A 22,895-nucleotide genomic window follows, 5' to 3' on the forward strand; every position below is an offset into this window, starting at 1 on the left:
CCCGGATGGTGTGCTAAAAAGACACAAGGTTTATACTGGTTCGGGTAGAATGTCCCTACATCCAGTTCGTGGGTGCTGCTCGTGTTATTAGCACTGAAAAGTTCGTAGTAGGGGTTACAAACGGCCGAGAGAGAGACATGTCCTAAGTCTCTGATGGAAAGGTCGAATGGGCGTTGAGAGCTCGGTTGTTGCTCAACTATGTGCTCGAGGTTCGAGCCTAGTGGTTCTGTTGTGATGCGATGAATCGATCCCCTTAGTGGGGTGCCCTGCTTTCCCTTTTATAGGCCAAGGGAGAACATGGATTACAGATAGGAGAAAAGAGAAAAAACGAGAGGCAAAGGAAGTCCTTCAAGGAGCCGGGTCTTCCTTTTCCTCTATGCGGGCCCCGCTGAAATGGCAGGCGGTGACAGGGACATCCCCACGTCAGGCGCATGTCCGCTGACCCTGACAGGGCCACGCTGGGCGTCTGTCCGCTGACGACGCCACGTCCTGGCATTATCAGCGGGTTGTCACGTCCCATCCCGCCCCGACGGGCGGCGCGGCGGACCAGGGTGCTGATCGGTGGCCATACAGGGAGCAGGCGGCACAGTGACCGCACGTCCATTACTGTGGATGATGCGAGTTTTCTTCTGGACCGTAGTGGTTGTCATGAGCTTCCATTAGGATTCACGCCCGAGGGCAAATGACGGCGCCCACAACACTGTAAGGCAAATTTCGGCGCCTACAACACTGTTTGGGCTCTAACATGCCTCGAAGGTCGCAAAGCACCCTTCTGGCATGGCCTGATGGCACTGTCCTGCAGGGGTGCAAGGTATGGTCCTCGGTATTGCAGTTGACTTTGAATGCCTTGCGTTATCTGCTCCACGCGTTGTTGTAAAGGAGTCGCGCGTAGACCTTGGGCGAGGCGGAGCCAGCCCTCAGACGTCGGGCGAGGCAGAGCTAGCCCTCAGACGTCGGGCGAGGTGGAGCTAGCCCTCAGACGTCGGGTGAGGCAGAGCCAACCCTCAGACATCGGGTGAGGCAGAACTAGCCCTCAGACGTCGGGCGAGGTGGAGCCAACCCTCGGGGGTCGAGCGAGGCGGAACTAGCCCTAAGACATCGGGCAAGGCGGAGCCAGCCCTCGGGGGTGGGATGGGGCGGAGCCAACCCTTAGGTGTCAGACGAGGCGGAGCCAACCCTCGGGGGCCAGCCGAGTCCGAGCCGACCCTCGAGGGCCGGGTGAGGCGGAGCCCGTGGCCTTGGTGGCTAGATGAGGCGGTGCCCAGCAAGAGGTGCAGTCGTGCTCCTGATCACTTGGATGAATCAATGTTGATGGTTATTAGCTCCTTTTCTTTGGGCACCCTACTATTGGTCCTCGACAGTAGCCCCCGAGCCCCTGGAAAATTCGAGTAGAATCGCCTGGGGGATTTTTTGACTTGCCAGCGGGTGTGCGCGAGCGCACCCGGTGGGTGTAGCCCCCGAGCCTGCGGAGGAGTGGAACACTCCTTCGGAGGTTTTTTCAACTTGCCGACGGGTGCGCGCGAGCGCACCCGGTGGGTGTAGCCCCGAGCCTACGGAGGAGTGGAACACTCCTTCGGAGGTTTTTTCAACTTGCCGACGGGTGCACGCGAGCGCACCCAGTGGGTGTAGCCCCCGAGCCTGCGGAGGAGTGGAACACTCATTCGGAGGTTTTTCCAAAAGGGAGGACTCTGTGGCCCTGGCCTTCTCTTATCGCCCACGGCGTGTCCTAGGAACGACGATTCCTTCTTGCCGAGGTCAGACCCTTCGCGGGTGTGACCGTGAGATTTTGATGGTTTGTTAGCTGGATAGTTCGATTGGGGTCCCGGTATCCCGTTTGCAGGGATCCGGCCAGGGTTAGCCTGGCTGAGACTCGATCGAGGGTCAAGATTCCCGTGACGCTCGTGCGCCTGAGTACGGGCCGCCTAAGGGCCCATCCCTTGTCGTAAGGGTTCCTGAGGGCCCATCGCTTGCCTGTAGAGTCACTTTTTGACCCGTATTCCTCTTGCTCGTAATGAGTCCTGGTCCGCCTAGGGAGGCAAAACGTTCAATGCGTCTCCGGTGGGAAAGGATAGGGATTGCGGGCGCATATCCCGTGACATGATGTGGTGGCAGATCATGGCAGGCATGGAGATCTAGGTGAATGGTTGTTTTCCTCGCATTCGTCGCTCGTATAAAACCAAAGGGTTTGCCCCTAGGGTTTCATACTTTGCCTCCTCACCTTCACATCTGCAACCTCCACCACCAATCGCCTAAGCTTCCCGCATCTATGTCTCAGCTGCCATAGAGTTCACATCCGCCCACCCTCATCTTCCAATGGAGCCATGATGTTGTTCTGATTTCACCCTCTAGTGCATGGAGGGCCTTGTCCGCCGTGGTCTTCTATGCACGTGGTCTGCCACCGAGGAGTGGTGGCTGCCCGGAGAGGAGGATGTGCCGTCACCGCCCGATGGCTACATTATCTCGTTCACATGCATCCATGAGCAGGGATTCACCACCCCTACCCACAAATTCCTTTGGGGACTGCTGCACTACTACAAGGTAGAGATGTAGCACCTTAATCCCAATGGAATCCAGCACATTGCGGCGTTCGTCACCCTATGTGAAGGATTCCTGGGGATTAGTCCCCACTTTGACCTGTGGTGGTACTTCTTTGTTGTCACCCTCTAGAAGAAGTGAGAGAAGAAGCAGGAGCTGAACACACCGATGGGATGTGCCGGCATCCAACTCTGGAACAACCGGGTCGGCGAATACCCATCAATGCGCCTGTCGACCTCCAACAAGGGGTGGCATGCGCATTGGTTCTACCTCAAGAACGACGCAGCCGCCCCCCTGTCAGAGTTCACCGGGTGCCTCATCGAAGAGGTCCCGGATTCATGGAGGAAGTGGGGAGTCCCGGGGAAGGACAAGAAGAGGATCCAGGACCACCTCGCCACCATCCATATCCTGAAGGAGAGGGGCCTAAAGGGGTTAGGCATCATCGGCGCCTACCACGTGAGGCGGGTGGCGCCGCTAATGAGGCGCGTGCTTCCCCTATACGTGATGGTGCCCAAGGTGTCATTCGAGGAGACGGCGCTCGCTGAGGGAGCGCTCTCCACCTCTGAAATCACGCAGCGCATCAAGGAGGCGATGGAGCCGTCGCGAGATGACACGGGCGCTCCCCTCGACTTTGTGTATCTGGTGCCGGGGCACCCTCCGATGCGACCGGAACTAGGCTACATCATGCTTGTAAGTTTTCTCTCTTCATGCCTCTTTTTCAATCGAACTCCCGACCCCTTGATACTAATTATTGAGTATTGGGGGTTCAGTCAAGGGACCTCGTCCTCATGGATCACATGGCTCTGCTGTCGAGGGATCCATCCATGAGGGCAACGAATCACGCCAAGGCTGAGCGCTAGAGGAAGGTGAAGGAGGATGAGAGGAAGAAGAGGTAGCAGAAGTTGCTGGCGTAGGAGCGAGGGGAGGAAACTGACAGTGACTACGACGACGATGAGGAGGAGGACGACGACAAGGTAGCTGCCGACACCGAGTGGGGTGACCTGGAGGGTGAGGATATGCTGACAGGTATTCGCTCATCTTTGCAGGGGTTGGGACCCTTCCCGTTCCATGCAGGGGAGGGCGCGCCCGCGGGACCAGCGGAGATGGGTCGGATCGTCGGCTTGCCCTAGGAGCCAGCGAGGGCGGGTGGATCTGCCACCATGCCCGAGGTGCCAGCGGAGGAGGGTGGTTCCGCCGTTGCACCCCAAGAGCCAGTAGGGGCGGGCGGATCTGCCGCTGCCCCCGAGGTGCTGACGGAGGAGGGTGCCTCCGGCGCCGTGGCCCAAGGCGCAAGGGAAGCGAGCCCCCCTGCCCGAGAGCAGGGGGCAGGCTCAAAATGGCCTCGACCCGATGAGGCAGGGCAGGGGTCTGGGGGTTCACCCCCCAAACGTGTCCACCGCCTAATAGCGCCGATGTAAGTCACTGGTTCCTCTGTTTTTTCTCTGTTTTTCTCTGTTTTCATCATGACTTATGCCTTTTTCTTTTCTTGCAGCGTCTTGAGGCGGCGCACTCCATTGGCGGTGATGCCACAGAAGACCGTCACCCTTCACGTGAGGCGATGGCCGTCGATCGACGTCGCTCCCATTTTGGGCGAGAATGGCGCCAGCGTTACCGTGTCGCCGGGCGGTCAGGCACCGACCATGGAGGCACTCGTGCCCTCGGTGGGATAGGTGGGTGCAGAGGCATGAGGGACGCCCTTGGAAGTCATCGAGCAACCAGCAACGGAGATGATACCGCTTCCAACGTCGGGGCGGATAGAGCTTCCGACCGCGCTCGTGGCGCCGACCATGGTGGGCGCGGCACAGCCAGATGAGGTCCCACTGAGAGAGGCGGAGGTGGCGGCGGCTGTGATGGGTGGGCCACAACCAGGTGCTGTCATGGCGGTGCCTGAGGCAGCGGTGCGACGCACGCCCCCAGCGGCGCAAGCGATGGCACCTGACGCGGGCCGGATGGAGGAGGCCGTGGTCGAGGAGTCCCCGGGCGTCACGGTGGCTACCTAGGGGACTAGCAGGGAGTCGTCCCTAGCCCTAACATCGGGAGGCAGCCACTCACCCATGCAGGGTGAGCCTCTATTCTGGTGGATGAACCCGCAAGACCCAACGTCGACACTCTTCACCCTCGACGATGCTACTAAGAGCATGGAGCGGGAGAGTCTCGATGAGGGGATTGTGGCTATGCTGGAAGCCTTGAATCATACCAGGGGCGCCCTACGCAACATCATCGTTCCCACTGGCTGGGCATTCACTTGATCTTGCCTCTCATCCTCTTCTTCCTTCATGTATTTTTGTTTTCTGATCATCTTTTTTTAGTCCCTTATCGCTCGCAACCGGGAGAAATCCCGGTTCCTTCGCGAGCAGAAGGAGAACTGGGACTACCTCATCAAAGAGGCATGGCTGCATGGGGATGTGACTGCCCAGCTTGTCACTGCCCAATAGAGGGTGGCCGAGTTGACTCCCCTTGCCAAGGAGGCGGACAATCTCCGACTATGGGGGGCCGAGGCTCGTCGGCAAGAGGAGGAGACCGAGAGGGCGTTCGAGGCCCTATCAACGAAGGTGCGGCAAGATGAGGAGGAGGCAGCCAGAGTCAGGAGGGAGTGGGATGAACTACTCTAGAGGGATGCCGAGACCCACCAGCAGATCCTCGACCTTCTGGCCGAGGGTAAGAGGGAGCGGGAGCTAAAGCTAGGAGCTGAGGAGAGGTTCACGGCCCTAGAGCAGAGGGCAAATCTGGATGCCGAGGTGGTCTCCCGGCTATGCAAGGAGCGAGATGAGCTATGCCAGACCACAGAGAGGCTCCACTCGGAGCGTAGCGTGGCCCGTGGAGAGCATGACCAGGCCATCCGAGAGCGCGACGCCGCACAGCAGAAGACCGACTCCCTCTAGGCCAAGCTTGGGACCGTGACAGCCCAGAAGCTGGAGGATGAGGGCGTCGCTGCTGGGCTAGCCACGAAACTCGCTGAGGTGAGGAGGAACCTCTAGGCAGAGAGCGATGAGCTTGGTGTCCTAAGTGCCACCCTCGGAGTAGTCTGCGACGACCTACAGGTGGTACGGTCGTAGGGGATTAGCTCGCTCATGGCCCATGGCGTCGATATCCCGACATGGGTGCTCTTCGCTCTAGAGTCACCCAAGCCTTTGCCATCGCTCGCTCTCATTGTGTGGACAGCATTGACTTGGAGACAATGAGCCTCGGCTTCGCCCCTGGCTACGATGCCTCTGAGCTAGATGAGATAGAGACGACGGTGGCTCCTTGGGACCTAGCGGACAAAGTCAAAGACATAGTTCTCCCTCGGAGGGGCAGGTTAGTTGAATAGGTCGGATGAACATTATTGTAATCTATGGACAAGTGCCGACCCTTTTGTATCTTTTAAAAACAAATTCGTAATTTTGCTTTGTTTGATTGAACTTGTTTTCTTCCCTTTTTGTATGCGAAAAAGGGGCTCACGTATTCCGATGCTTCCGTTCGTTAAGACCGTAGGGCCTGAGGTGTAAGAGGGAAACTTCGATCATGCAGGTGAGCAAAAGACACCGCAGCCGCCAAGGCGTAGGTTTTTTGTAGTTCGTCCAGGCATGCTTAGTTATTCGTTTCCGTAAACCTTGCCACTAAACTTAATCACGAGGAAGAGGTCTAACATGGCAACTATTTCATAAAAGGGTGTGTTTATACCCTTATCAGCCCCCGAGTGAGATCCAACCCCTTGCTATTGCTGGGGTCGAATGTCACTGAAGATCAAGGAGAGGATAGCGAAACTAGTAGGAGAAAACATCTCTTGTATTCACACGTACCCCCTCCCTAGGATCTTAGCTATCGTTCTGCGACCAAGTGTTCGGTCTCCTTGCAAGTCTAACTTTCCTCGAGCCCCTGCGCATAGCAGGGGTTTTGGTCGAGGATTGGCTCATCTTTGTGATTGCTTCCCTGTCCGAGGTTTCTGCAACTGAAGGGGTTGAGCCTACGTCACTTGCCTCAATGGCTCGAGTGACGCGCTCGGTGAGCTCGCTAACCGGCATGTTCAAATGAAATCTAGTTCCATCGCTCGTGACGGGGTCGGTATAGCCCTCGTGTGGCATTCCGTTGCTCTTTAACCCGCCTTCCAACAGATTCCCCCTAAATGGGGACTCTATGGGCTCAGCTGGAGGTTAGGATCGAATAAGAAGGTTGAGATGACCATGTCCACTTCTAGGTGGGATAGGCAAAGGCCACTGGGGCTCATCTATGTTTTCTCCCCTGGCTCTTGTTCAACTTGAGGCAGCCACGGGCCCTCCGTGGGCCAGCCTTCAAACCTCGGTCTCCCAATCTAGGATCGGGCGGCTCAAGCCCCCAAGCCCAGTGGGTCTTGGTAGGGGTCGGCCGTGTTTCATGCGTCACCCTATCCTCGGTTTTCGCAACTGGAGGGGCTAAGCTAACAACACTTGCCTCGATGGCTCGAGTGTCGTGCTCGGTGAGCTTGCTAACGGGCATGTTTGAGTGGAATCCGAGTCCATCATCCACTGATGAGGTCGGTAGAGCCCTCATGTGGCATTCCACTACTTCGTAACCCGCCTCTCGGCAGATGCCCAAGCCATTCGATAGGCTTGGGTGGCCCGTTGGCCTCTCCTTGATGGAGATTCTATGGGCTTGGCTCGAGGTTAGAATCAAACGAGAAAGGTCGAGATGTCCCTATCCGCTTCTAAGCGGGGTAAGGCAAGGTCGTTGGGGCTCATCTCAGTTTTTCTCCCCTGGCTCTATTTGACGCGAGGCAGCCTCGAGCCCTTCACGGGCTAGCCTTCGAACCCCGATCGGTCGCCGCTCATATCGAATAAGACGACTACCGCTTCGTGACACGACGTGAAGCATTGTGATGCAGCAATTGCATATGCAATGCTTGGGTGTATGGGATGAATGCATGCATGAATGAATGAATGAATGAATGAATGAAGGAAGGAAGGAATGTTTGAATGAAAATGGATGAATGAATGATAATATAATGGAAAAGAAAAAGTGGGGGTCGGTAATGTTACCTCAACGGCACGGGTGACGGGTTCTGGGAGCTCTTACCAGATATGTCCTTGCAGGGTCCGGGTTCGATGTTCATGACAGGGCTGGTGTAACCTACATGAGCATCCCAGTCTTCCATATCTATCTCTTGGCAGTGGCCTGAGTCGTTCGATCGACTTGGGCGACCTGACAACCTCTCATCAATGGAGATTCCATAGGTAGGCCCCACCTAACCCTTTTTTGAGAAGGTGGAGACTAAAGCTTGGAGTGCAGAGACAAAGACTTTGATCACGCTGGTGAGCAAAAATGCCATAGCCGCTGAGGCGTATGGTCCTAGCGGCTCTACTAGTTTTACACAAAATTTGCGCCCGCACACCGTGCCTCTAGTTTTTAAACGTAAGGAGGAGCCGAGCAAAGAGAATGTCTAGCGAATAGACACTCTCGCAAGCCCCAACAATGTTCGCCCCCCTACCGTTGCTGGGGTCGGAGGCTCGGTAGCGAAATTAATACGTAAAGTATGTAAGTAACAGTGCTTATCTCTTGGCGGTGGTTTTGAGCCGTTCGATCGACCTGGGCACCGGTTTTACCTCGATGGTAAGAGTGATGGGTTCAGAAAGCCTCCCTTGGATATGAGCGTGATCCTGTCTGCTCCTTACCCGTTTCTCGTTAGTGGCCAAACCGTCTGATCGACTCATGTTACCTATTGAGACAAGATTTTCCTATGGAAATAGAGGATGAGAACATCCCGTGCAAGAATTTAGTGAGGCAGATAAGCTAGGAGAAACTTATAACAAATGGACAAGTGTCGGTGTTTCGAGTAAACACCAACGAGTAAATTTGTATTATTGCGCGTTTGGCCCGGATGGTGTTCTAAAAAGACACAAGGTTTATACTTGAAACGACCTGATTTTCGCGAAGGGAAATCCATAGAGTCGAAGCGTAATAAGACCATTGTAGATCATATTACCCGAATTCCAGTCGAATATCATATCCATACAACGTAATACCAGAGTACAAATAGTGCGGAATTACATAAATTATTACATCGCCGCATTGGCGGAATCAAAAGTAGCATTCATTCAGAACAGCTTGAAGATAATATCGCCAAACTCGAGCATAGGAACGAACCCCTCAACCGTCAAACTCCTCGGAGCTATACTCCTCAGCAGAACCTGTGTGCCAAAATGTATCAGTACGATTTGTACTGGCCACTCCCACCCTATGAGCATTGCTTTGTGGAAATTGGATGCAAGTTGGATATAATAAAAAGGGAACCTAATAGGTTGTGGTTTCCTATATTTTTAGCATATCAAGTATACAATAATAGTTGGTCAAGTTTTAACACCATTCCCACACATTCCACCCCATTCTCGTCTAGAGCCAGGTTTCGATCCTGGGATCAATATGCCACCATCTCTATGTTATCACCACATCACCACAATACCATCGCTCAGTCGATAGGCCAACTCCCTCTCGACACTGCCTCATGGCCCGTAGCCCCTGGCTATGACCGACACTCTCACACGGGGGAAGAAGAGAAGGACTCATCTCACTATCTAGTTTAAGCGAAACCTAGGAAAGGTCCATAGCTGACAAGTCGGCACATGTATCGATCGATCAACCATACACTCTGCAGAGGTTTTACATAACCACAAGATCTGCCTTCCTTGCTGACCGTCGTCAACTGGGCTGATTCTGGCCGCTTGCTAGCCTAGGATGATGCCACTCTACCATTCAACCCTGGTTCACCCCAAGTCTAGTCTGGGGTGGCTGAAACTGTGAGTCATGAGCCGGGTCCATAAGGTCTCCATGAAGTCTTAGAAGGGTGTGGGGGAAATCCTCCACGCCCCGTACTTCCTTACACTGTCCGCTATCAACCTAGCAGTAGTGGCAAAATCCTACCAAGTAGTCCGGCCGTCCCGCACCATATAGGGCGAGTGGTACGTAGGGCTTCCTGGTGAATCTGAGTACTAGTAAGTCCTTAGGGATGACCAAGCCAGAATGTCTCCATCAGGGTTTCCATTTATCGTGCCACCACAGCACCTCCATCCTGGGCTCCTCCCATCACAGGTTCACACCCGGGACCACCTCATATACCATTTACCCACCACATGTATCCATTTCCAAGGGTGCCCAGGTAGCACCCCATGGCAAGACTTGCCCCAGGCTCGTTGTATGCTCCAACTTGGTCGACACAACCCTCACCCTCCACACACCCAGGTCACACACGCAGCACTCTCCCCATAGTCCAGATAACACAAGTTTCCACCACGCAGTAATGTAGTATAAGCGTAGTAGAAGTATAAGTAATGAAATATAGCAGCAAGCGTGTGTCTAGCCTATTAGTAGGGTATGCAGGGGTAAGGTTGCGTCAAGGTAAAGGCCATCAAGTAAGCATACTACCATGCAAGTCCTATCATAGTCTGATTATAACAGTAAAGTAAAGCAGCAGCAGTTCTATATTAGCCATGCGTAGTAGGTGCTACGAGATTGGGTGGGATGTGGCACCTTCAGTGTAGTCGTCTCCGTTCTCCTCACGGTACTCACGATCCTCGTCCGTCTGGTTCTCCTCCGAGTCTGCAACGTTCACATTATAGTCGCATTAGCGACATCTATAGAATAGCACAAAGAAGCAATGAAAATTCAAAAGAGCCAAATGCACTCAAACATGGGTTCATTGCATAAAGCTCGATTTTAGATGAATTTTGGTCCTACTTTCATATTTTTCTGAGGTCGTATGAATTAGTTATGAATTTCTGAAGTTTAAATCATCTCTGAAAATGGGAAAAGGCTGAATTAATCCTGGGCTGACACGTGTCACGCTATGACTGGTCCTCGTGGCATGCTGACGTCCGCATGACGTCAGCATGACATCACCGACTCGGCTCTGAGCTGACAAGTGGGGGGTCCTGCTGATGTCATCTTGACATCAGCATGATGTCATCAACGTCATCGTTCCGACAGGTGGGGCTAGGGTCTCTTGGGTCAATGACCTGTGGGTCCGATCAGAGTCAACGTCAAGTCAACAGGTGAGTCAACGGTCATCAGATCAGGGTCACTGACATGTGGGGCTAGGGCTGCTGACGTCAGTAGCTGACGTCATCATGACGTCACCTTGGCTATGTTGTTACTGACAGGTGGGTCCCGCGTGACGTTGTCATGACGTCAGCATGATGTCACTCACTGACGAGTGGGTCCAGAGTCCCTGTGACACTGACATGTGGGGCTAGGTCAACTATCAACATTGACCGGTCAACGGTCAACCAAGTTGGGCCTGGACTGGGCTTTGGTGGGGCTGGACTGGGCTGGATTTGGGCCGGGCTGGCCCGGACACGTGGCAAGCTATGGCGCTGCCATGTCGTAGCCATGGGCCCCCACTGGGCTTCGTCTACCGTTCGGCCCGCACTGCGTGGCTCACGGTGGACTCATGTTCACGGTCCGTGGACCGTTGGCTGGTCTTCGGTAGACCGAGTCCACCCTCCTTCCCTCTGGCCTGGTCCATGTGCACCGGGTGCGGGCGCGTGTGGCCAGCGGGGAAGCCCTCTGCTTCCATCCCCGGCGTGCTCCCGCTGGTGGTGTGCTCACCGGCGTGATCCTACGACGGCGCTGGCGTTCAATTAAGGTGCGGAAAAGCTTCCCTAGGCCATGGTGAACATGATGGTGGGGTCTAGGTGGCAGCCGGGGCTTTCCAGGGCGTTGGCCACGGCGGTCGGTGGCTTGGTCATGGCGGTGCTCGCCGGCGGGGCAGCTATGGGCTATTCCAGGGGTCCTGGTGCCCCGTTCCCGTTCAGACTGCTAGCGGGCGACCGGAACAAGTGACGACGGCAACCTTTGGGCGCGGCGGAGTCCGCACACGGTGATGGTGCACGGCGGAACTCCAGCCGAGGTCCGGTGCTCGTGGCCAGGGCGCTGTGGTCGGCTAACAAGGTCTCGGTCTACGCGGCTACCCTCCGGGCATCCTGGTGGTGCTACGGCTACGTCCTAGTCTGGTGAGGCGGCCGGGTGCGCTAGCGGTGGCCACGCCATGACGACGGCATCGGGAGCGTGGCGTGCGCGTGCTCTGCTATGGCGTCCAGGGGCTAGGAGGAGTCTCAGCAGTGAGGGCTCACCGTTGGTGTCGAAGGCGATAGGATGGCGGTGCAGTGGAGGGTCGTGGCCGTGTAGACGGAAGCAGTGCAGTGCCGACCCACGACCGTGATGAAGACGACGGTGTCGTCTTCGGCTCCGACGACTTCGGCAGCACGCGGGTGGCTCCGATCCTCCTCTCCCGAACTCCTTCTCGGCCTTCTACTCTCGGTGCGGTGCGGCTGCTGGGCCACCAAGCGGCGGCGGTGGCTGAGGGATTCCCTAGGGCTCTGGTTGTGGCTTTATAGCCGAGCTCCATGCCTCCAATGGCGTTCGGCGGTGGAAAGGCGTGCGATGCATCCGATGGTGGCGTGAGGTTGCGTGAGCGCGACACAAGGGGGAGCAAGGCCATGCCCCGGGCATGACGCCCTAGCCCGCTCCTGCCAACGCTGTCGACCTCCGGTCACGCGGGCGGTTGAGGCATGGGCGCGGAGAAGATGAATAGGAAAGCCGATAGGTGGGGCCCAATGGGCAGTGGCAGCAAGCGAGGCGGGGAGGCACGCGGGCATGGGCGCGCGCTGGGCTGCTTGTTGGGCTAGCCGCACGAGTTGGGCTGGCCTGCTGCTGCGCGCGCAAGCTGGGCTGGCTGGCTGCTGCTGCGTGCTAGCGGGCTGAGCAGGCCGAGCCAGCTGTGGGCCTTCTCCTTTTCTTTTCCCTTTTTTTGTTTTATTTTTCTTCTCCTTTGTTTAAATTCAAATTAATTTGGAATTTGAATTCAAAAATTAGTGTACCATATTCATTGGAGTTTTGTAGATATGAGGCCCACAACATTCTCTTTTATATATATTAGGAAATTTTATTTGGCTATTTTGTATAACAAAAATAGGTGTAGTTTTGTTATACAAAAATAGAATTAGTTTTCTCTTTAAACATTTATTCTTTGGTTTGAGTAATAATTACTTTATGGTTTATTTCTTTAAGGGAGTTGTTAGGCATTACATAAAACAAATGAAAATCCAAATCACCATGTGAGTTAACAATGTATGCTATGCTTCATTTGTCAGTATTTAAATAAACATGATTAACAAATGGCATGCCATGCTTATGTGTTGACTTAGGTTGGGGTTAGACCTAATGCATCTCTTAGGTTGGGTTTCTATTCATGACATTCATCAACACATGGGAGTTTTAACAAAAATTTTATAGTTGGTATTTTTGGTGTATGGATTTTTGGGTTGTTACAATACTGGTTTGGGTAGAATGTCCCTACGTCTAGTTCATGGTTGCTGCTCGTGTTATTTGCAGTGAAAAGTTCATAGTAGGGGGTACAAATAGGCGAGAGAGGGATAGGTCCTAAGTCTCTGATGGAAAGGTCGAATACGCTCTGAGAGCTTGGTTGTTGCTCAGCTATGTGTGATGTGATGCGTGGAGTGTTGAATCGATCCCCCCTTAGTGGGGTGACCTGCTTTCCCTTTTATACGCCAAAGGAGAGCAGTGATTACAGATGGGAGAAAAAAGAAAAACCAGAGGCCAAGGAAGTCCACCAAGGACACTGGGTCTTCTTTTTTCTCTATGCGAGTCCTGCTGACATGGTGACGATGGCAGGGACTGTCCCCTGCTGGGCACCTATCTGCTGATCCTGACAAGGCTACACTGAGCATCTGTCCACTGATGATGCCACTTGCTGGTATTGTCAGCAAGTTGCCACATCCCATCATTGGCCTAGCGAGCGTCGCGGCAGACCAAGGTGCTGATCTGCGGCCATATAGGGAGCAGTCTGCATAGTGACTGTACATCCATGACTGTAGATGGTGCGAGTTTCTTCCTAGACCGTAGTGGTTGTCATGAGCTTCCATCAGGATCCACGCCCGGGGGCAAATGGCGGCGCCCACAACATTGTAAGACAAATGTCGGTGCCTACAACACTTTTTGGACTTTGACATGCCTGGAAGGGCTTAAAGCGCCCATCTTGTCATATCCTGATGGTACTTTACTGCAGGCGTGTAGGGTATGGTCCTCAGTATTGCGGTTGACTTGAGTGCCCTGCTTTATCTGCGCGCGTAGTTATGAAGGAGCAGTGCGCAGATAAGTCAGGCCTTAGACCTCGGGCGGGGCAGAGCCAGCCCTCAGACGTTAGGCGAGCGCGGAGCTGGCCCTCAGACCTCGGGCGAGGCGGAACCGGCGCTTAGATGTCGGGTGAGGCGGAGCCATCCCCTAGACTTCGGGCGGGGCGAAGCCAGCCCTTAGACGTCGGGCGAGCGCAGAGCTAGCCCTCAGACCTCGAGCGAGTTGAAACCGGCCCTCAGATGTTGGGCGAGGCCGAGCTGGCCCTTAGACATAGGGAGAGGTGAAGCCATCCCCAGACCTCGGGCGAGGCGGAGCCAGCCCTTAGACGTCAGGTGTGACAGAGCCAACCCCCAGGAGTCGGACGAGACAGAGCCAACCCCCGGGAGTCGGACAAGACAGAGTTAACCCTCGAACATTGGGCAAGAGGCATAGTCGTGCTCTTATCTTATTCAGAACCATCAACATTGATGGTTATTAGCTCCTCCTCTTCGGGTACCCTAGTATTTGGTCCCCGACGGTAGCCCCTGACCCCCGGGCGATTCAAGTAGAATCATCTTGGGGATTTTTTGACCTACCAGTGGGTGCACGCAAGCACACCCAGTGGGTGTAGCCCCTGAGCTAGTGGAGGAGTGGAACATTGCTTCTGAGGCTTTTTCAACTTGCCAATGGGGGCACATGAGCGCACCCGGTGGGTGTAGCCCCCAAGCCCCTGAGTGATTCGGATAGAATCGCCTGGGGGTGATTTGGACCCTTCACGGGTATGGCTATGAGATTTGGCGGCTTGTTTAGCTGGATAGCTCAATTGGGATCCTAGTATCCTGTTCGTAGGGATATGGCCAGGATCAGCCCGGCTAAGACTCGATCACAGGCCATGACTTCTATGACGTTCGCGTGCCTGAGTTTTGGCCACTCGTGGGCCCATCCTTTGTCGTAGGGGTGCCCTAGGACGGCCGTCGAAATAGTTTGATGGGCCAGCCCTCGAACTCCTGGGCCTAGGTGGGCCAGAAAAATGCTTTTTGACCTGCATCCCCTTTGCCAGTAAAGAGTCCTAGTCCGCCCAGGGAGGTGAAACGTCCAGCGTGTCTTTGGAGGGAAAGGAAAGGGATTGCAGGCGCATATCCCATGACGTGACGTGGTGGTGGATCATGGTGGGCACGGAGATCTAGGTGGACGGTTGCCTTCCTTGCATCCGTCGCCCCTATAAAACCAAAGGGTTCGCCCCCAGGGTTTTGTAGTTTGCCTCCTTGCCTTCGCATCTGCAATCTCCACCGCCAATCGCTCAAGCTCCTTGCATCTGCATCTCAGTCGTCGTCAAGTTCGCATCCACCCACCCTAATCAATCAATGGAACCATGAGGCAGATCCAATATCGCCCTCCAGTGCCTAGAGGGCCTCGTCCGCCGCAGTCTTCTCTGCACGTGGACCGCCACCGAGGAGTAGCGGCTGCCCTACGATGAGGACGTGCCGTCACCGCCCGAAGGCTACGTTGTGTCCTTTGCTCACTTCCACGAGCGGGGATTTGCCACCCCCACCCACAAGTTCCTTTGGGGGTTGCTGCATTGCTACAAGGAGAGGGGCGTGAAGGGGTCGGGGATCATCGACACCTACCACATGAGGAGGGTGGCGCCGTTGATGAGGCGCGCGCTTCCCCAGCACATAATGGTGCTTGGGGCATCACGCGACGGGACGACGCTCGCTGAGGGAGCGCTCTCCCCCTTTGAAGCGGTGCAACACATCAAGGAGGTGATGGAGCCTCCTCGGGATGACATCGGCATTGTTCTCGATTTTGTGTATCCGATGCGGGGGTATCCCCCAATGTAGCCAGAGCCAGGGCACATCATCTTCGTAAGTTCTCTTTCCTCATGCCTCCTTTTTAATTGAACTCCTGGCCCCCTAATGCTGATATTGAGATAGGGGAACCAGACAAAGAAACTCATCCTTATGGATCACCTAGCCCCACTGCCAAAGGAATAATTTGTGATGGCGGCAAATCACACCACGGCTAAGTGGTTGAGGAAGGTCAAGGAGGATGAGAGGAGGAAGAAGCAACAGAAGTTGCAGGCATAGGAGTGAGGAGAGGAGACTAACCACGATGATGAAGACGACGATGAAGGAGATGATGAGGTAGTTGCCGACACCGAGTGAGATGACCTAGAGAGCGAGGATACACTAACAGGCATCTGCTCATCCGTGTAGGGGCCTTTCCTGTTCCATGAAGGGGAAAGTGCGCCCGCGGGGCCAGCGGAGATGGGCCGATCTATTGGCTTGCCCTAGGAGATAGCCAAAGTGGGCGGGTCTGCCGCCATGCCCAAGATGCAAGTGGAGAGGGTGGCCCTACCGCCGCACCTCAAGAGCCATCAGGGGCAGATGGATTCACTGCCACGCCCAAGGTGCCGATGGAGGGGAGCGGCTCCGCTGTTGCACCCCCAGATGTAAGGGAGGTGAGCCCCTCTGCCCGAGAGCAGGGGCAAGCTCAAAATGGCCCTGCCCCAACGGGGTGGAGCAAGGACCTAGAGGTTTGTCCCCCAAATGCCTCCACTGCCCAACAGCACCGAAGTAAGTCACCAACTCCACTCTTTTGCTCTCTTTTGCTCTATTTTTCAGCGTGACTTATGGCCTTTAACTCTTGCAGAGTCTTGAGGCGGGGCAACTTATAGGCGCTGGAGCCCAAGAAGAGTGTCGCCATTCAGGCGAGATGGTGACATCGCTCCCATTTCGAGCGGGAGCGAAGCCGGTGTTATAGCCTCATTGGCCAGTCTGGCGCCACCTGCGGTGGTGCCCGTGCCCTCAGCGGTTCAAGCGAACACTGGGGCTGAAGGAGCGCCCTCAGAGGTCACCGACCAACTGGCAATGGAGGCGATTCCGCTGTCGACGTTGGGGTGGACGAAGCTACCGCTTGCGCCTATGGTGTCAGCCATGGTGGGCGTGATGCCACCGGTCGAGGCCCCGCCAACGCAAGCAGAGGTGACCACGACTATGACAAGCCTGACACAGACGGACGTAGACATGGTGGTGCCCGAGGAAGTGGCACGATCCATGCCACTGGCAGCCCAAGTGACGGCGCCCGACGTGGGCCGGATGGAGGGGGATATGACCTAGGGTCCCCTAGCATCGTGGAAGTGGTGGAGAGGACCAATGGGGAGTCACCCTTGGCCCTGATGTCAAGGGGCAGCCACTCGCCCACGCAGGGTGAGCCACTACTCTAGTGGATGAATTTGCAAGACCCGATGTCGACACTCTTCTCGCTCGATGATGCTACCGAGAGCATAGAGCGGGAGAGTCTCAACAATGGGATCTCGGCCATGCTAGAAGCTCTGAACTAGGCCAGGGGCATCCTGTGCGTCATCATCGTTCCTACTGGCTAGGTATCCACTTAACCTTTCCTCTCGCTTTCTTCTTTCTTTATGTATTTTTGTGTTTTGACATTGATCTTCTTTCAGTCCCTTATCGCTCGTAGCTGGGAGAAATCCCAGTTCCTTCACAAGTAGAAGGAGAAATGGGACCACCTAGCTAAAGAGGCCTGGCTACGTGGGGATGTGAGCGCCCATCTCGTTGTCGTCCAACAGAGGGTGGCCGAGCTGACTCCCCTGGCTAAGGAGGCGGCCAGTCTCCGGCTACGGGAGGCCGAAGCCCATCGAGACGCGAAGGATGTTGAGAAGTCATTTGAGGAACTGTCAGTGAGGGCATGACAGGATGAGGAGGAGGCTGCTAGAGTCCAAAAGAAGCGGGACGAGCTGCACTAGAAGTACGCCGAGAACCGCCAGTGGATCCTTGACCTCCTAGCCGAGGTAGAGAAGGAGCGAGAGCTCAAGCTAGGAGCTAACCAGGATGCCAAGGTGGTTGCCTGGCTGTGCAAGGAGCGAGATGAGCTACGCCAGACTATGGAGAGGCTCCGCTCAGAGCGCGGCGTGGCCCACGGGGAGCGTGACCAGGCCATCCGAGAGCACGATGAGGCACAGTAGAGGATCAGGTCCCTCGAGGCCGAGCTCGAAACTATGACAACCAAGAGGCTAGAGGCCGAGAGCATCTCCACTGGGCTAGCCACAGAGCTTGCCGAGGTGCGGAGGATCCTTCAAGCGGAGAGCGATGAGAACGATCTCCTGTGAGCTGCCCTCGGAGTGGTTTGCGATGACTTGGAGGTGGTGAGGCCAGAGGGGACCAGCTCGATTGTGGCCCATGCCGTAGATATCACAGCGTGGGTGCGCCAGCTCAAGAGGGAAGCTCTTCGCTCTGGGACCACCCAAGCCTTCGCCATCACCCGCTTGCAACATCGACTTGGAGACAATGAGCCTTGGCTTCGCGCCTAGCTATGAAGCCTCCGAGCTAGACAAGATAGAAGCGACGGTGGCTCCTCTTGTGCAAGACCTAGCGAGCTGAGTTGAAGACATAGTTCTCCCCTAGAGGGGATAGTTAGTCAAATAGGTTGGGTGAATTCAGATGAATGTCATTGTACTATGTGGACAATTGCCGATCCTTATGTATCACAAGAACAAATTCGTAACTTCGTTATTTTGTTTTGTTTGATTGAGTTTGTTTCCTTCCCTTTTTGTATGCGAAAAGAGAAGGCTCACGTATTCTGACCCTTCCATTCGTTAAGACCATAGGGCCTGAGGTATAATGGGAGAACTTCGATCATGCTGGTGAGCAAAGACATCGTGGCCGCCGAGGCGTAGGTGTTGTGTAGTCCAACTAGACATGATCAATTATTTGTTTCCACAAACCTTGCCACTAGACTTAGCGTGAAGAAGAGGTTTGATGCAACAACTATTTCAGAAAAGGTATACTTATACCTTTATCAGCCCCCGAGTGAGATCCGACCCCTTGCCGCTGCTGGGGTCGGATGTCACTAAAAATTGAGGGGAGGATAGCGAACCTTAGGAGAATGCATCTCTTGTATTCTCACGTACCCTCTCCCTAGGATCTTTAGCTATCATTCTATGACCATGCATTAGGTCTCCTTGCAAGTCCAACCTTCCTTGAGCCCCCATGCATGGTAGGGATTTGGTCAAGGGTTGGCTCATTTTTGTGACCGTCGTGCCATCCACGATTTCCATAATAGGAGGGGTTGAGTTAACGTTACTTGCCTCAGTGGCTCGAGTGACATGTTCGGTGAGCTGGCTAACGGGCATGTTCAAACGGAATCTGGTTCCGTGGCTTGTGACGGGGTCAGCAAAGCCCTCGTGTGGCATTCCGTTGCTCCTTAACACACCTTCCAACAAATTTCCCCTCTATGGGCTTGGTTAGAGGCTAGGATTGAACAAGAAGGTTGAGATGACCTTGTTTGCTTCTAAGCGGGATGGGCATAGGCTGCTGAGGCTCATCTGCATTTCCCCGTTGGCTCTTTGTTTGACACGAGGCGCCCTCGAACCCTCCGCTAGCCGGCCTTTGAACCTTGGTCTTTCGATCTAGGATCAGGCGGCTTCACCCCTGAGCCCCATGGGGTTCGATAGGGTTCGGCCATGTTTCATGTGTCACCCCATCCTCAGTTTCCGCAACCAGAGGGGATGAGCTAACGACACTTGCCTCGTCGGCTCGAGTGTCGCGCTCGGTGAGCTCGCTAACAGGCATGTTCGAGTGGAATTCGGGTCTGTCATCCACTGATGGGGTTAGCAGAGCCCTCATGTGGCATTCCACTACTTCTTAACCTACCTCCCAGCAGATGTCTGAGCCATTCGATAGGCTCAGGTGGCCCATTGGCCTCTCCTCAATGGAGATTTTGTGGGCTTGGCTCGAGGTTAGAATCGAACGAGAAAGGTCGAGATGTCCCTATCCACTTCTGAGAAGGGTCGGGCGAGGCCACTAGGGCTCATCTTGGTTTTACTCCTCTAGCTCTGTTTGACGCGAGGTGGCCTCAAGCCCTTCGCGGGACGGCCTTTGAACCTTGGTCAGTTGCCACTCATATCGAATGATGCGACCACCGCTTCATGACGCGACGCGAAGCATTGTGATGCGGCAATCGCATATGCCATGCTTGGATGTATGGGATGAATGTATGTATGGATGAATGAATGAATGAATGAATGAATGAATGAATGAATGAATGTATGAATGAAAATGGATGAATAATGATATAATGGAAAAGAAAAAGTGGGTGTCGATGATGTTACCTCGATGGCGCGAGTGATGGGTTCTGGGAGCTCTCACTAGATATGTCTGTGTGGGGTCTAGGTCCGACGTTCATGATGGGGCCGATGTAACCTGCATAGGCATCCTAGTCTTCCATTTCTATCTGTTGGCAGGGGCCTGGGCCGCTCGATCGTCTTGGGCGACCTGACAGCCTCTCCTTGATGGAGATTCCACAGGTTGGCCCCTCCAAACCCTTCTTGAGAAGGTGGGGACTAAAGCTTGTAGTGTGGAGAAAAAGACTCTGATCACGCTGGTGAGCAAAGAATGCTGTAGCCGCTGGGGCATAGGGTCCTAGAGGTTCAACCAGTTTTACTCAAAGTTTGCGCCTGCACATCGTGCCCCCAGTTTTTAAACATAAGGAGGGGTCGGGCAAAGAGTACGTCTAGCGAGTAGACACTCTTGCCAGCCCCCGAGCGAGGTCTAACCCCCTACCATTGCTGGGGTCAAAGGCTCGGTAGCGAATTTAATACGTAAAATAAGTAAGTGGGGATGCTTATCTCGTGGTGGCGGTTTTGAGCCGTTCGATCAACCCGTTTCTCGTTGGTGGCAAAGCTGTCCGATCGACTCGTGTCACCTGTTGAGACAAGATTTTCCTACGGAACCAGAGGATGGAAACCTCCCATGCAAGAATCTAGTTAGGTAGATAAGCCAAGTGGCGAAATTTGTAATAAATAGACAAGCTTTCAAATTCCGTTATAGCAAACAGTTTCTTATCTCTTCTCCCCTTTTTGTGTAAGAAGGTTTAGCGCATCCTAACCCTTTTGTGGTTAAGGTCGTAAAAGCTTGGAGTGCGGGTGAGCCAATTCTGATCACACTAGTGAGTAAAGAGACCATAGCCGCCAGGGCGTAGGTTTCCTGTAGTCCTACCAGTTATACTCAGGGATTGTTCCCGTAAACCTAGCTCCTAGGAATTAACGTGAAAAAGGAGGGCATGCGCAGAGAATGTTTGTCGGACAAATGTGCTCACATCAGCCCCCGAGTGAGGCCTGACCCCTTGCTGTTGTAGGGGTTGGATGTCAAGAAAGATCAGGGATTTTGATAACAAAACTGATAAGAGAAAGTATACATTTATTTAGGTGTAAAAGCGACGTAGTTACTCGATGTTCTAGGCATTGGTGAAGATTTCGCCGTCGATGGTCTTTAGCTTGTAGGCGCCTGGACGGAGCACCTCCGCAACTACGTATGGTCCCTCCCATGGAGGGGAGAGCTTGTGGCGATCCTTGTTGCTCTAGACAAGGTAGAGGACTAGATCCCTGACGCTAAAGGCCCGACCCTGCACTCATCGGCTATGGTACCGTCGCAACGCCCGCTGGTACTTGGTGGAGCGGTGGAGGGCAACGTCTCACACTTTATCTAGCTAGTACATGGCGTCCTCGATGGATGCCTTGGCTCCCTGCCCATCATACGCCCTAATCCTCAGCGCTCCATAGTCGAGCTCAGTTGGGAGGACGACCTCGGAACCATAGACCATGAAGAAGGGTGTGTAGCCAGTGGCTTGACTAGGGGTTGTCCTTAGGCTCCAAAGTACCACAGGGAGCTCAGTGACCCACCGTGCAATAAACTTGTTCAACCAGTTGAAGATCCTGGGCTTGAGGCCCTGTAGGACCATGCCATTTGTGCGCTCGACTTGCCCATTCGTTCGAGGATGCGCGACGGCGGCCCAATCAACCCAGATGTGGTATTCATCATAGAACTGAAGGAACTTCTTTCTGATGAATTGCATATTGTTGTCCATGATGACAGAGTTTGGGACTCCAAAGCGATGGATGATGTCGAGGAAGAATAGCACGGCTTGCTCAGACTTGATCGTGGAGATCGGCCGAGCTTCTATCCATTTTGTAAACTTATCTATTTTGACGAGCAAGTGGGTGTAACCTCTGGGTGCCTTCTTGAGAGGTCCAACCAGATCGAGCCCCTAGACCACGAATGACCACGTGATGGGGATCATCTGGAGCGCTTGGGCCGAGAGGTGAGTTTGTTGGGCGTAGTACTGGCACCCTTCGCAGGTGCGTACGATCCCCTCAGCATCGACTACTGTAGTGGGCTAGTAGAAGCCTTGTCGGAATGCGTTTCTGACCAAGGTTCTAGGCACGGAATGGTGACCACAGACCCCACCATGGATATCACTCAGCAAACGCTTCCCCTGTTCGATGGGGATGCAGCGTTGCAGGATCTCGGTGTGGCTTCGCTTGTAGAGTTTGCCCTCTACAAGGATGAAGGACTTGGCACGACGTGCGAGCCATCGAGCCTCCGCCTTGTCTGTTGGCAGTGCATCATGGAGTAGGTAGTCAAGGTAGAGCATTTTCCAATTGACCAGAGGGTCGGGCTCTGTCGCTGGGTCTTCTTCAAGCTCCATGACCTCGATGCCGGATGGAGCCGCCGGTTGGTCAGCCCCTGAGCCTAGATAGGGCGGACCATCATCAGCCTATTTCGACCCCTCATGGCGAACCAAGGGCTTATGTTGGTCGCTGGTGAAGACACCTGTTGGCACTAGCTCTCGGCCGGATGCCACCTTCGCGAGCGCGTCGGCCTCCTCATTGAGGTGCCTCGGGATGTAATTGAGTTCAAGGCCATCGAACTTGTCTTCCAGCCGTCGAACTTCTCGGTAGTATGCAGCCATCTTAGCATCATGGCAGCTTGACTCCTTCATGACTTGATCGATGACCAGCTGGGAGTCTCCCCGAACGTCAAGACATCGGATGCCCAGCTCGATGGCAATGCAAAGGCCATTAATGAGCACCTCATATTTGGCCACATTGTTTGAGGAAGGGAAATGGAGATGAACCTTGTACCTCATGCATACCCCGAGCGGCGACACGAAGACCAGCCCCATGCCGGCGCCCTTCTTCATCAGCGATCCATCGAAGTACATCGTCTAGTACTCTTGATCGACGACCGCCAGTGGCATTTGGACTTTGGTCCATTCCACGATGAAATCAGCCAGCACCTAGGACTTGATGGTTGTCCAAGATTCATACGCAATGCCCTAACCCATCAGCTCGAGTGCCCACTTTGCCATTCTTCCTGTTGCATCCTAGCTTTGGATGACCTCACCGAGGGGGAAGGATGTCACGACTGTCACCTGATGTGACTCGAAGTAGTGGCATAGCTTTCTCTTAGTGATGAGGACAG

General features: G+C 54.4%; 1 protein-coding gene across 1 annotated transcript; it reads right to left on the minus strand.

Annotated features, from left to right (window-relative positions):
• Positions 1-22,188: 22,188 nt before the first annotated feature.
• Positions 22,189-22,635, minus strand: LOC136479195 (uncharacterized). The gene has a single exon (XM_066477135.1). It carries the CDS (start codon positions 22,633-22,635, stop codon positions 22,189-22,191), a length of 447 nt encoding a protein of 148 aa, XP_066333232.1.
• Positions 22,636-22,895: the final 260 nt, after the last annotated feature.

This window comes from Miscanthus floridulus, chromosome 9 (genome assembly GCF_019320115.1).
Source record: "Miscanthus floridulus cultivar M001 chromosome 9, ASM1932011v1, whole genome shotgun sequence".
NCBI lineage: Eukaryota > Viridiplantae > Streptophyta > Magnoliopsida > Poales > Poaceae > Miscanthus > Miscanthus floridulus.